The 15,167-nt window shown below is 41.9% G+C and overlaps 1 protein-coding gene across 4 annotated transcripts; it reads left to right on the top strand.

Annotated features, from left to right (window-relative positions):
- Window positions 1-854: 854 nt before the first annotated feature.
- ELF3 (E74 like ETS transcription factor 3) lies at window positions 855-13,619 on the top strand. 4 transcript variants are annotated; one of them, XM_089514288.1, is made up of 9 exons: window positions 855-965; window positions 3,594-3,764; window positions 5,064-5,285; window positions 6,014-6,103; window positions 6,212-6,334; window positions 6,825-6,917; window positions 8,506-8,604; window positions 10,125-10,320; window positions 12,508-13,619. In XM_089514288.1, the coding sequence occupies exons 2-9, from the start codon at window positions 3,602-3,604 to the stop codon at window positions 12,617-12,619; spliced, it is 1,098 nt and encodes a 365-aa protein (XP_089370414.1). In that variant the 5' UTR covers window positions 855-965; window positions 3,594-3,601; the 3' UTR covers window positions 12,620-13,619. The 4 variants fall into 4 exon arrangements, with proteins under 4 accessions (XP_089370414.1, XP_089370417.1, XP_089370416.1 ...); XM_089514290.1 differs by having other exon boundaries at window positions 862-872; window positions 3,600-3,764; XM_089514289.1 differs by lacking the exon at window positions 855-965 and adding an exon at window positions 2,824-2,843.
- Window positions 13,620-15,167: the final 1,548 nt, after the last annotated feature.

Genomic DNA, 15,167 nt, shown 5'->3' with positions numbered 1-15,167 from the left:
GGTTCCATATATATTCAATTGGAAATAAGTCCTCTTGTATTCCTTGGTACTTATTACTGAACAAACATACATAGGATCAGGGTGCATATTTCATTGAAAGCAATGTAATGGCACTAAATCCAGAACTAATTTAAATCCTATTCATTTCTAATGGACTTTTAGTGCAACTCTATACATGTCTACTCAAAGAAAAGTATCATGAAGTGCAAACACTTTAATAGTGTTTGTGCTCAGGCAAATGAGTACAGAATTGCCATTTGGGGCTCACTTTCGCAGTAAGCCACACCAACAAAGAATGCTGCACCACCCTAAAAGACAGTTGTATTGCATCACGCTCTTTTGTGGAGTGAAGCACTCCTTGTCAGATATGTCAACTATTGCCTTTTTGATTGATTATATTTACTGATGATTGGTTTGTGTTTCTAAAATTCATCCAGCTGACCTGTGTGTCACCTCCACTCCAATGTCTTGTGCTTTCCTCTCATGGGATGGAACCTGGCAGTTGCCCCATCAAACCCATTTATATAGTTCTATTCCTGGCAATGGAGGTACAAGCAGGGCAGTTTATCTGCAAACAAACAGCAGTGATATGGAAGGTAGAAGTAAAAATACACCATGTTGGGTGAAACTGGCACAGCCTCTGCCAAGCTCTCCTCCGGTAATGATTAAACTGTCAGCCCCTATTTCCCGGCAAGGTATGCTGGCACTGGCCCAGGTGGCACATATTATGCAAATTCACTAGGCGGGAGCTGAGTACCTGTGCTTGGAATTCCCCTAGAGGTTGAGATCATGTTACTTACAGCGCCCTATAAAAGGGACAGGTATGGGGAGGGGCTGAGCCATACATAGGAGTCACAAATACCAGGGCACAGGTGAGCAGCTGAACAGTCTCTGGGATTCTGCTTTGTTAGCCTACTCTTGTGTGGATTAGCTGCTGTTGTTGCTGCTGCTGGAGCACCTGCTAGGTAGGTACATGGGAAGGACTGGCACCCAAGTGGGTGGGAGGGATGCGGCATAGCTAGGCCTGATCTGGTCTTTAACTCTGCTCTGATAAGAATGTTGCAGAGGATGGGGAAAAGTTGCTAATTTTGGACTATGTCATCCAAAATCTCACAGCAAGACCACATTGATTGCAGGGTTCTGAAAGTTATACTCCCAAAGAATAACTTTTCCAAGCTGCCTGGGAGCATTCTGGGAGTTATAATGCAAAAAAGTAACTTTTCACCACAACTTGAAAATTTTGTACACTTCATGATCTGATTAATAACTGCTTATTTTGCTGCCACTATGTAACCACCCCTTTGCCTTGTTGATCAGTACAAGCAGAGCAATTGACCATCAGCTTTTTATGTATATGCCTTCAAGTCTATTTACCTATCTATTTATGGTGACGCCATGGCATTTCATTTCATCTTGATGCCCCCTTGCCTTTTCGATCAGGACAAGCAGAGGAACTGACCACCACCTTTTTGTGTTCAGTTTGTGATCATCCAAATGCATCTGACTGGCCAACACTGGAAACAAAGTACTGGATTAAATGAAGCATTCAAATTCTGATCTCAAAGAAGCTTACAATTTTTTACCTTTTTGTTCCAGTTCATCCAGCTTTCTGGCAAGAGAATGCATGGCCTGGGTTGGCTCATTCATTCCAGCAGGTGTCCACTGTAATATGGAATTTAGCATTTGTATACTTCCAACAATGAAGCACAGATTACAGAATTGATGGGGCTCGACCTGCCCTTCCTTGAAGATTTAAAGTCCAAAAACAAGATGAGGTGGGGGAGGGATTAGGGGTTGTCAGTGATGAATGATAATGGCTCAGTGGCTAATGTGAGGCCAGCTTGAATCAGGACAGACTTTTTTTTAAAACCAGAGTAAGCCATTGGGCAATTGCCTAAATACCCTAAAGGTGCTAGATGCTTATGATCTTGAAAGCTAAACAGGGTCAGCCCTGGCTTGGGATGGGGGACCGCTGTAGGCTGTATTTCAGAATAAAGAAAGGCCTCTGAGTTTTCCTTGCCTAAGAGAACTCTAGGACATTCAGGGAGTCACCACAAAATAGATTGGTGACTTGAAGGCACATACTATACACATGAAGAAAGAGTACAGTACTTTAAATCATGAATAAAAGAGACAAGCTCCACATGCTTTTGGATGGTCAACTGTTTGTTCCTTTTAAAAGTCTTCTTAAAGGAATAAACAGTTGATCATCCAACAGTACATGGAGCTCTTCTCCTTTTTGTTTTCTACATACTGTACACACCCAAGCAACTACTGTGCAAGTACTCTTCTCTCCAGTTTTGGGAGCTTCAAGTGGAACTTGGCAAAGGAGCTTGCAAGTTAGAGGACATTTTCACTAGTGGAGATGTATGCAGAGTTAACACTGACTATATTAGAATAAAATAGAAACAAAAGAGAGCCCAAACCCACACATCTTAACATGTAACATTTTTACAGAACAATGGATCACTCAGTAGCCACTCTTAAAAGTTAATGGGCATGGGAATTTGGAATTAGTTATACGTATAAAAGCTCAACTTTTTGTCTTCTGTATATTTCTGCTTGCATTTCTCAAGTGGGAAAAATGTCATTTTTGTACCACAGTCAAGTTTGAGTACTGTCCCTTGCAATTTGTGAGCAATGGAAATGAAGAGCTAGTATGATTTAAGATGTACTGGTTACAGCAGGGATTCTTACCTCTTTTTGTGCCTTTGGGGCTATGGTAAAACTTATGGTGAAGCCCTTCATGATCACGTGTGATCTAGCTGTGGATCTATAACAACAGTGATTTCAAAGTAGAATGAGCATAAACAATACTTTGAGATACCTGCAGCAACTATAAGGTGATTTGATAATATTTATAGTTTCTATTGGTGATAAAGCCACAGGCATTGCTGATACTTTGTTGCCTATATTTATAATTGAAGAAAATGTTAAATTTCAGCTAGAAAGTTTTGTGAAAAGAACCCTGGAGTTAAGGTTTTGTACTGGGGAAGAATCACATTAAGGTCTTAGGTATGAAACTCACTGGGTGACTGTTGTCTGGTCACTTTCTCTTAGCCTAACCTACCTCACAGGGTTGTTGTGAGATTTTAAAAATGGAACTGAGAACTTTGTATACCACCCTGAGCTGCTTGGAGGAAAAGTGGGATATAAATCCAGTAAAGTTGCTTGGCATCCCTTTGTTTAGTCCCAACAAAAGCAGACCCATTAAACCAATTGTTGAATTGTGACTTAACACACAGATAAACACATCGATTAAATTGGTTTACTCTAGTCAGGACTTAAACAGAAATTTAGGTCATTATGTTTAATGAATTTGGATTATAGCTTGGTTTATTTCACAGTCTCCTTAGGCAGAAAAATTTGTGGCTCTCCTTTGGGGGAGGCCATCTGGGATGCTGGTGAGATGCTAATCCCACAAGGGACTATAAGAACTGCTGAGAATAGAAAAGGAAAAGGAAAGGCTGTTTGATCCATGCAAATTCCCAGTGATGGCACTGCATGTGTTGTGCCCTGCTTCACTGCCAGCGTCTTTCTAGTTGAACTGAGTGGATCTATCCCTGAGGCTAACAATTCCAATCTTGTGTCAGAAACAGCCATGGCCGGATCCTGTGAAATAAGCAACCTCATTTCCAACTATATCAGCGCCATGTACCAGCAAGAGGAAACACCACCTGACCCAGACCTGTTGACCCACCTTGGGGATGATGACAACATTTCTCTTGCTCTTTCTAATACACACACAGCAATGGAGACAACAGGTAGGCTACCAAGTTGCATTGTGTAATGGGATCTGGGCCATACAGTCAGAGAGAGAGAGAGATTGTATCTTGCGTGAACATTTGAAGAATTGGTCCTGAAGGACTTGGCTTCCTACAGCAGAAGGAATATAGCACCACAGGTATAATTTGTATGTATGGAGGCTAGTATTCTAATCTGAACTCATGGGAGATATTAATTTCCTTAAGTAGTATCAGGTTAATTAAAAGTAAATGCTGTGAAATATGCTCTAAAATATGTTATAATATACTTTTTTCAGAGCTTGGAAAAGTTCCTTTTTAGACTACAGTTCGCAGAACTCCCAAACAACATAGACATGGCTATACTTACTGGAGATTTGGGGAATTGTACTGAAAAAGTAATTCTCCCCCTCCACGTTCAGCATTCCCCGCTCCCTTTATAAAATATGGGGTACCTTGAGCTTGAAGAAAGATAGGAGTGTGAGGCCTTCAATGCAAATGTTTAAGTGAAGTGCTAGGTTAAATAAATCCTCAGTGTGGAACCCAGATCTGTTTACTGTTTTTCTATTCTCTGCTTTTCCAGAAACAATAAACTTTATCCTGTAACCTTTTGCAAATGATGGACCATTGGGCATTGAAAGTCTCTGTAGATACTGTTGCTTTTGGCTAAATATAGTTTTCTAATACAGAGGTGGGGCAATAGTAGATTGTGGATCTAGAGGGAAATCTTGGTGCTTTGCAGTAGTTCACTTTATGATCAGCAAGAAGAAAATTTGTGGCTCTAAATTCTACTATTGAAATGAAGAAAGCTGGGGTTAACCAAGAGTAGATTTTTTTGTGGAAGGACTATGAGCTTTTGTTGGTTCTGGTGTATAAATACCTGGCTCTGAATTCTAAGGGTAGTCCTTTTACACTAGGCTCTGCCTGCTGGATCTTGCAGTTTTAGTTAAAAAGCAAAAACAAAACATAACAAAACCCAAAGTAGATCCTGCAAGCCTGGAGCCTGCCCACCCCTGTTCTAATGTAGTTATGACTGGTTGAGCTGGGAGCTAAGAAGCTGTTGTCCTAAATGACCTCACCCCAGTGGGGAGGGGCATGTTCAAAGATAAGGGAGCAGGTGACAGGTGTACGTGTTAACCCAACCACAGTGACTAAGCAAGATAAATCCTGTGCGTAAATGAACAGGCCGCACCCTGTGCCTCTCAGGCAGCAAACTGTTCTAGGGGTTGGGTTGGCACTGGCAATGCAGCATCCAGTGCGCCACCTGCTCAACTAACCCTGCTCCTTTCCCCCCTCCCAATTCTCTCCACCTCTGGAAAGGCAAACCAACATGGTATGGGGAGATGCCACACTGCTGGAGCAGATCTCAAGTGCTGGAATGGATCAGCTACCACGTGGAGAAGAACAAATATGATGCCAGTGCCATTGATTTTTCCTGCTGTAACATGGATGGCTACACACTTTGCCAGTACTCACGGGACCAGCTGGGAATCATCTTTGGGCCTCTTGGGGATGAGCTCTATGACCGCTTGCATGAGATTGGTATGTGTTGCCACCCCCAACACCAGCCTCTTCCCCCAAATGGCCTACAAGTGTGAACAGAAACTCAAGAATTGTATAAACTGGATAGGATTACCAAGTCTAGAACTACTCAGCCCTGATTCCTTTTCCCAGAGCTTGGGAAATTTACTTTTTTGGACTAGAGCTCTGAGAGTCCTCCAGCTAGTGGCCATGTTAACCAAAGATATTCCAGAATTTATAATCCAAAAAAGTAAAAGTTTCAAGCATTGAACTGTATTAGCTCACAGGAATTCTGTCTGACAAAAGTTGAAGAGCCTCTGAAGTGAGACAGTGATGGAAATTTACTATGGACAGCAGCATGGTAGCTATATGGCACAACTTTTGTGCCTTTTAATATCAGCTACCCACGCATGCACGCGCACACATACACAGAGAAAAGCTTTTCCCATCACTTTTATGCCATGTTGGAATGGCGAGCAGGACTTCACTTGCTAAATTTATCTATGTCCACTGTAGTTAAAAGACAAAAGAACAAAGCCAATGAAGATGGGAATCCTAGAAAGCATTCTAGGACCCAAAGACCATGGGTCACTGTCCCTATTTTGTCCTAACTTTCCTATAATCCAAGGGGCTGGGGTCGCATCTTATATTTTGTCCCTGGATGAAACAAGGAGGGGCACTGGGTCTCTTAAAAAGCGGATGGCTTCATTACTCACAAACATTATTTTCTTCTTCCTGAATACTTGTAGCCTCTGTCCCAGATGAACTTGGCTGGATTATATCTGTGTTGAGGAATGAAGATGTCTCCCAAGAGGCCCTTCTCAACTCCAGTCCTTTAGGTGAGGAGATGAATCTCTTGGCTGCTTGGTGTTTGTGTGGTTCTGTTCATGGTGTGTGTGCATGTCTATGTGTGTGTTTAAATCTCAACTTTTTTTGTTTTTTTCCAGAACTGGGGAACTCATGTAGTCAAGATGACCTGAGCGAGATGAAGTTCACACATCCTTTTTCTCAGCCGGATCTTGGCTACATCTCTGGAGCCATGTCACCAGACAGTTCGGTGTCTTTTGCAGGTAGAATCCCATTCTTCTCTGTTGGTTCCCCATTGATTCATGCCAGGGTCTGGCTTAGGTAATGTCAGGGCAGAGGCTGAAAAGGTTGATCTTTGGAACTACAGCCTCAGAATCTGCTAGCCAACACTGCCGTGGCCGTGTTAACTGGGGATTCTGGATATTACAGTTCTTCTAAGCTTGTCATGGCAAGCTCATCTGTCTTGAAAGTTCTAAATTCCCAAGTGCTCTGTTCCTATGATTAGAGCAAAGAATTAACACTCTGGAAGGAGCTGATCTCTCTCTGCCTCTGCTGCTATACTGACCCCTCTGTTTGTATCCAAGTAGCAAGAGGGCTCAGGCCTTAGTATGAGATTTCCTCCAGTCCGAAAGCTGTGCCCACCTTCTCTGAGTAGAGAGAACTTGTTGAATCTCACACAAGTAATTTGAGCAACACTCATTTCAGGTCTTTTAGCAGAAGCTGAGTTTTAACTTGGCTTTCCTCTCTCCTCAGGGACAATGTCTCAAAGCCCTCACTCCCAGGACTCCGGTGGAAGTGACCTGGACCTTGATCCCATAGATATAAAGCATTGCCCCTTTTCTGATGGTAAGACATTGGTGGAGCTTTTCAGGAGAAAGGCTGGGTTTCAAGAAACAACTATCTAATGTCGAGTTGTGAAAGAATTCTTCCATAGCTTGAAAAAGTTGATTTTAGGAACTAGACTTGCTGGCTGTGGGATTCTGTGGTTTGAAACAATAACCCTTCCAAGCTGTCAGAGGACCCAGCTCAGTCCCCTCCCCACCTCCTGTCACCATCTTTCTGTGCATTATCTGTTATGATGTGGCATGTGTTTTGTTTGTTTTTGGCTGTTTTAAAAAAAATCTCTTACCTTGTAATGTTATCAATATTCTATTGGTCTTTTTATAACGTTACAGCCATAGTGCTGAGGGCTCATGTGGATGAAGGGCAGATTATGCATTTTAAAAATAAAATATAAATACACAGATGTCACCAACACCTGTAGGAGGTAGGGGTCAGAGACTAATTGTGTAATGTGAATTCTCACCTCAGCTTCAGGTCTGTGTATATACTTTGGATAAAACTAGATCTTAGAGGCAACTAAACATTTTCTCAATCAAAATCCCCTGAGGAATTACCTTTCCTTCTTTAAAAGGAAGAATATGAAGGAGAAGGAGCTCTGTCTATTCTTCAGACAGTGGTGTGAAGAAATGCATAGAGGCTGATACTGTAAATGAGCCCTCCTCTCCTTTTACAAGGAGGGATGGATTTAATACCAAAGCTTTTTTGTTTTACATACAACTACTATCTAAGCACTGGAGACTCAGAGGAAGGAATGGGCAAAGCCACCTCTGAGTATTCCTTGCCTAAGAAAATCCTATTAAATTCATGGGGTTGCTATAAGACAACAAGTAAATTGAAGGCACCCACCCACCAACCCACAATCTTAAGAAGCTAATACCTTCCTATCATCAAGACAAAGTAACACATATACTATTCTCAGAAGGGAGAGTGGCTAATCAAGGATCTTCTGATATTGGAAAATTATGCCACAACTCAACATTGAAGGGAGTAGAACAGAGAGGAAAAAATTGTGAAGCTATTTGTGTCAAATGGAGACAAGTAAAAGTGAGAAACAGCAGTTGAAACAGAAGATGTTGATACTGAAGTGGTTATGTATTCTGGTTGCCTTCCCCAGCCTGGTGTCCAACAGAGAAACTGAATTAAGGCACCCATCATTTCCAACTAGCAGACTCATGCTGCTTAATAATGAGAACAATACATCCAAAGGATGCAGGATGGGGAATGCTGCTCAAGAAGAAAACTCTCTTTACATTTAGTCTTAATTGCCACCTATCCCTAGAGTCATTGAATCACAGTCATAAAATCATAGTATTCCCAAACGGGGACACTCTGATTACGCAGTTGATGTGCAAATCAATCAGTGAACTATTGTGCTATCAGAAGGGGGGAAATGTTTTAACTCCAAATTAAAAAAAATTGACTCTCAAATGTCATCCTCCCTTCTAAAGTGTCAGTTAAGGAAGCAAGCAAACAAACAAACATTGGATGTCAGGGATGCCATTTGGAAGCATATTAATTAGATTGATATTTACTGGGGCATTTGTATAAATGTGTCCTATTTCTCCTTCTCTTTCTACTGATCACTATGCAGAATATAAGAAAGAAGATTTGAAGAAGCGGAAAAGGGGAAGGCCCAGGAAGGTCAGCAAAGACAACAGAGACTGCCTGGAAACCAAAAAGAGCAAACACTGTAAGTAGATTGTTCCCTTGGAAGGGGACTATTCAAGGTGTTTTGCTAGTGCAACCTCCCCCAACCCTCAATCTTCTTGATGTGTTGGACTTGTTGTTCTGTGCCTTCAAGTCATTATCAACTTATGGCGACCCCAAGGCAAACCTATCATGAGGCTTTCTTGGCAAGATTTGTTGTGGAAGGGTGCCTTTGTCTCCCTCTCAGGCTAAGAGAGTATGATTTGCCTAAGGTCACCCAGCTGGGATTCGAACCCTAGTCTTCAGAGTCCTAGTCCAATGCTCAAATGACTACACCACACTGCTTCTTTGTTTTGTACTGCATGTCCCATAACAAGTGGTTAAATTGGCTAGAAATGATAGGAAGGATAGTCCACCACATTGCTACAGCATTTGGTTGAAGATAGATGAACTGCTGCGTGCAGTCCAAAGTTTGCACAAACTTGTTTAAAAATTCTTGAATGCTGTTCTGCTTTGTGTACAAATGTAGTTTCATATCTTACTGGCCTCTGCAACAACTTGGCTTGCAGATGCTGGCCTTTTGCCACTTACACCATGAGACAACATATGGCAAATCCAGGATTTATACTCCAGATTCACTAGATCAGCCTTGGGGTACAGTGCTTCAATGCCCTTTGTACTACAGTGAGAGAGAGGGAATATTATTGACTCCAAACTGAGGCTGTCTCCATCTGGACAGAACTTGCACACAATAGATTCAAGGTGAATAAAACTTCACTCAAGTATCTGTTAAGACTTCTACATTCTTAGAAGTATGGAACCTATTATAACCAGAGATTGGAAAAGTTATTTTTGGGATTACAACTCTCAGAATTCCCCAGCCAGCATGGCACAGCAAGTTACTTGTGCCGTTATGCCACTATCTACCAGTGAGAGCATTTTTGTATTTCATTGCAATCAAATGTGAGTGTCTGTGGAGAAATATACAGTCAGCCCTTCATATCCATAGATTTTTTTATCCACAGATACAAGCATCCATGGCTTGAAAGTATTTTCAAAATATAAAAATTCCCAAAAGCCAGCCTTGATTTTGCCATTTTATATAATGGACACCATTGTATGTAACGGGACTTGAGCATCCATGGATTTTGGTATCCATGTGGGTCCTGGAACCAAAACCCAGTGGATACCAAGGGCCCACGGTATAAACTGTGGGCAAAATGTAGTAAGTAATATAGCAGTAGGTAATAGGTAGCTTTCTGGATGATTTGCACTGGATTAGTAAAAATCTCTGACTTCCAGTTATTTAAAAGTAGCAGGAATAAACTAACCTCCTTCCACACAAATTATGTTGTCTAGGTCAACTAGGTGTGTATTTTTAGTGGGTAACCTATATTCAGTTCTGGTACTTAGAACAAATTTCTAAGTGTTAAGTATTTTGCATCAGGTTCCAGTTGGTGGAATTCAGGATTCTAAGTACAAAAAGAAACCTTGAAGCTTGCCTATCCATGATCTAGACAGCTGAATGATTTTGTTTTCTTGTTCTCTCTTTTTCATAAACAGCCCCAAGAGGAATCCACCTATGGGAATTTATCCGGGACATCCTAATCCATCCAGAGATGAACGAGGGATTGTTGAAATGGGAAGACCGACGTGAAGGCATCTTCAAATTCCTACGTTCTGAGGCAGTGGCCCAGCTCTGGGGGCAAAAGAAAAAGAACAGTAGCATGACTTATGAGAAACTAAGCCGGGCCATGAGGTAAGTGTTTATTTATTCAAAATAGTAACCTTCAGTGAAATAAATGAAAAGTCCTAGGGTAGTTAATATGCATAGAAAATAGACAATGAAAATTCGGTTGCAGTGGATCCACCCTGTCACAAAAATAAAAGTGCATAATAACTAAGAGACAGCACTTTAAAACATACGTGTACCAGTAAGCAGGACTAAGAAAAATAAATAGGAATAATTTGAAGTCAAAAGCTTTCATGGCGGGCATCCACAGTTTTTTGTGGGTTTTTCGGGCTATGTGGTCATATTCTAGAAGAGTTTCTTCCTGACGTTTCACCAGTGTTCTCTGAAGATGCCAGCCACAGATGCTGGTGAAACGTCAGGAAGAAACTCTTCTAGAACATGGCCACATAGCCCGCAAAACCCACAAAAACCCACAAATAGGAATAAAATTATGTCTTAGAAGGCCTTTGTCTTGCCACCAAAACAACAGCAATGTGAACTGGTTTATCCTGAAAGAAGCATAAGGAATGAAGGAGAGATTAGGTTGGTGTCTGCATGGGCCAGAATCCTGGCCCCGAGAGTTGCCTGACCTCCCCACCCCCCATTACCTGGGGCCCTCCATTGCAACACTGGAATGCTGTTCACATGTGCATCCCGATGTGCTGTCTGGTGTGGTCACCTCTGCTGTACCTTGTCACTTGGTCTGAGATCAGAACAAGGTGCCCAGCACCAATCACATAGCTGGGCACCTTGTACTGACCTCAGTGACAAGGCACACTGGCAGCTGTGCAGGGTGGCATAGCAGAACATGAGTGCGAACAGTCACCCTGTATCACAACAGGGGGCTCCGGATCTTCTGGGAAGATCTGTAGCAAATAGTAAGGTTTCTTACTCTTTTTTAAAATGGGGCATACTCCAGGTTTGGTGCTGAATGTAGTGGACATCCTTTGGACTGTTTGCACCAGACTCGGGGACTGGGTCCTGCGTTGTTCAGACTCCCTGCCAAGAAGACAGGGAGAAGCCATTTTATTTGGCCCATACAGGCAGTGTCTGGGAGGGAGGGAGGGAGGGAAATCTCCCTCTCTTCTATGTTGCATAGGTACACTTTTCTCCTCAAACAACTTATACAATCTGTAACCTATGCCAAGCACCCTGCTGCTGTGTATCATTCTTTGAAGCCAAACACTAGGCTGTACCATAGCATTTTGCAACCCTCCCCATTCCACCACCATACTGGTAACAAAATTGCACTTCAATGCAATATCTGAGGATGACAGGCTATCTTAGGGGTGCAGGACAGGCCATGTAGCACACACAGATCTCTCCTCTAGCATTTGGCCACCACTCCCAGCCTTGGCAGCTACCTCACTCTGCCTAATGATAGGGCCAGCCTGTACCAACTAGAACTTTTGCCAAGGGAATTGTGCTGGTTGTTACTCTCTTTAAAAATAGTAAAGAAAAATCTGGTGTGGTAGGTATATTTAATAATGAGCTACCAGCACTTAGTGGCCACTTGCTAGTTCCAGTTACAGTAGATCCATTTACTCAATGGCACTTCCATAAATTTTGATTTACTAAATTTCCACTGAGACAAAAGATCTACTGTAACTGAGATTAACAAATGGATTTAGTCATAGTGATGCATAGAGTAGAAAAACAAAACAGACAGGTTCCTGCCCAAAGAATTTACAATCTACATGTTAGAAAGGGAGAGAGGGAGGGAGGGAGGGAGGGAAAGGGAAAGAGAAAAGGATAGCAAGAGACAAAAATATGGACAACTGCTTACATTTGGACTGAGTTTTCTGAGGGGGAGTTCCAGGCATTGAGGATGACGGGGATAAACTGAAAGGTAAAGGTTACAATTTGAAGCATGGAAACCTGAGTTGAAAATCTCTGCTCTGCCATGATGAAACTTGTTTATTAGCCATGGATAAGTCACAGTCCCTTAGCTTAACCTACCCCACAGGGTTACAGTGAGAATTACATGAGAACCTCTTGTTCATCATCCTGAGCCACCTGGATAAAATCTGATACATATCTGTTAATGTGAAAATTATCCTAAACCCTGCCACACCTCTTGTTTAGCTCTCCCTGCCCCAAGTTTCCTATTCAATCATGTACTATAATTCCTCTCATCTGACCACTATCCAAAGTTATTTGCTCTCTTTGGGTTTCCTTTTTGTAAGATCCTGACTTTGTCACTCCTCCCATCAGGTATTACTACAAGCGGGAAATCTTAGAACGAGTGGATGGCCGGCGGCTTGTGTACAAGTTTGGGAAGAACTCCAGTGGGTGGAAAGAGGAAGAGGTGCAAGACAGAAGCTAGGGAGCTTTGGGAGCTACACATGGACTTGGAATTAGCCCACTCTTGCTCAGAGGACCACCTTTGAGCTCAGTGCACTGACTGTGGGCTCTGAGCCCTTTAAGCTGCTGTCTCAAGCAGCGTGTGTTTAGACTCCAGCCCTTCCATTGGGCAAGACTTGTGTCCTGGCTCTCCCAGCTTGGGAGTTCAGGTAATTACAGCTGATATTTTGGCTCAAGTAGGTTATTGTGAACCATTATTACATTGTTGTGATTGGACTCTGGCTGCTTCAACACTCACTAGGATTACAATGCCTTTGGCTGTTTGAGATCCTGCACGGAGTTCATCGAGGCAGAAGGAACAGGCTGTTCTTGGCGAGGGCTTTGTCCCAGAGGGCCATTTCACAGGACATTAAATGGTCCACTGATTCTCAAAGCCCTCTCTGCACTGGGAACTCAGATTGGTCACCATGTCTAGAGAATATGGGAATGCTGATAATCTTGATACCCACTCCAGAGCATGGGCTGGACATGCAGCAGCAGACTGGCTAATGCTCCCATTTTAAAAGTGGCAAACATTAGTTTGCATAAGGCTGAGATCTTAGGTCTCAGATTGTCCTGAAGGGAAAAACTTGGGAGCTTTCTGCTTGGCTTTTTCCCAACTATTTGCCAACAGCAACCTTCCCTAGGAATAGTGTCTTCTGACTCTTAATTTATGTGAAATATGTAAACATGTTTATATAATGTACATAGATATCTATTTTTTTCATACCTAAGGATGTGTGATTGTGTCAGGAAGCACTGGGCATTTTCAAAAACTGATGATTACTGTGTTTTTTGCTAATATTCAGCTGGGCTGAAGGAAAAAAAAGGAGATCTTTATTTTGAAATCGGAAGACTATTTGTTCGATGTTGTATTTCTGCTCGTTGGTGACTCCAGGGGAGCCCTGCACCTGCATGACATACAGGTCTCCTGCTTTTTAATAATAATTAACCAATAAATCATTGTTTTGTTGGTTTTTAAATCTGTGTGCTGTGTGTCAATAAAGGTTCACTGGCGGGGGATAAAAGCATAGAATGGCTCTTTATTGGGGTGGAAAGGAATTGGGGTACATGCCAGAGAAAAGAAAGATAAATCTCTCACATCAACATACAAAAAGATTGTATGTACAGTGCTGTGTAAATTTACAGCTCTTTATAAATAAAGGTTAATAATAATAATAATAATAATAATATCGAAACAATGGATGTTACATAAATTGCTTCCAACTTATGGCAACTCTATCCACAGGGTTGCCATGGGTCGAAATAGAATTGAGGGCAGTTTACAACATAAATGGTGACCCTAAAGCAAAACCTATCATGGGGTTTTCTTGGCAAGTTTTTTTTTTCAGAATGGGTTTGCCACTCCCATCCTCTGAGGCTTGTCCAAGGTTACCAAGTGGGTTTACAGGTCCAGCAGGGAGTCAAACCCTGGTCACCAGAGTTGCAGTCTAATGCTCAAACCACTACACCACACTGGCTCCTCCTACAGATTCATGTCTCCCAACCAAGTGTGTGCCACATGGGTTGATTACAGCTCTCATCATCCACAGCAGTGATAACCATGCTGGCTGGAAATGGTAAGTATTAGAGAAACAGGACCATAAGTAATAAAAGAAATACAATAATAAGATATTCAAAAGAGAATTCAACATGGACTTCCCACAGAATCATAGAGCTGGAAGAGACCCCAAGGGTCATCCAATGCAACCCCCTGCCATGTAGAAATACACAACCAAAGTAATCCCAACAGATGGCCATCCAGCCTCTGTTAAAAAAAAACCTCCAAAGAAAGAGACTCAAGCATTCTCCAAGGCAGCATGTTCTACTATCAAACAGCTCTTATCATCAGGAAGTTCTTCCTAATGTTTAGGTGGAATCTCTTTTCATGTAGCATGAATCCATTGCTCCCATATTCTAGTCTCTGGAGCAGCAGAAAACAAACTTGCTTGTCAACATCCTTCTTGAACTGTGGTGCACAGAACTGAACACAATGTTCCAGGTCAAGTCTAACCAAAGCAGAATTGAATGGCACTATTACTTCCCTCAATCTAGGTACTATACTTCTATTTTGATCTAGGGGAAAACGGTATATAAATAAAATCTATTATTATTATTATTATTATTATTATTATTGATGTAGCCTAGAATTGCATTGGCTTTCTTAGCTGCCACACCACATTGCTGACTTATGTTCAGCTTGTGGTCCATAGACTCCTAGATCCTTTTTGTGTGCACTATGATCAAGCCAGGTGTCACCCATCCTATATCTGTGCAATTCATTTTTACTGCCCAAATACAGTATCCTACATTACCCCCTGTTTAAATTCATTTTGTTAGTTTTGGTCCAACTTTCTAGTGTGTTAAGGTCATTTTCAATTCTGATCCTGTCCTCTGGAGTATTAGCAACTCCTCAGATGCATCTCAGGAAGTAGGCTCAAGTCTATGAAAGCTCATGCTACCAACTTCTTTCTTTCAATTAGTCTCAAAGGTGCTACCAGATCCCTTCACATACTTATTTACATTGTAAG

This window comes from Sceloporus occidentalis, unplaced genomic scaffold (genome assembly GCF_023333645.1).
Source record: "Sceloporus occidentalis isolate IW3139 unplaced genomic scaffold, rSceOcc1.0.p SCAF_3, whole genome shotgun sequence".
NCBI classification, from domain to species: domain Eukaryota; kingdom Metazoa; phylum Chordata; class Lepidosauria; order Squamata; family Phrynosomatidae; genus Sceloporus; species Sceloporus occidentalis.
Note: the sequence above shows the minus strand (reverse complement) of the source record. Positions and strands in the feature narration are given on the sequence as shown.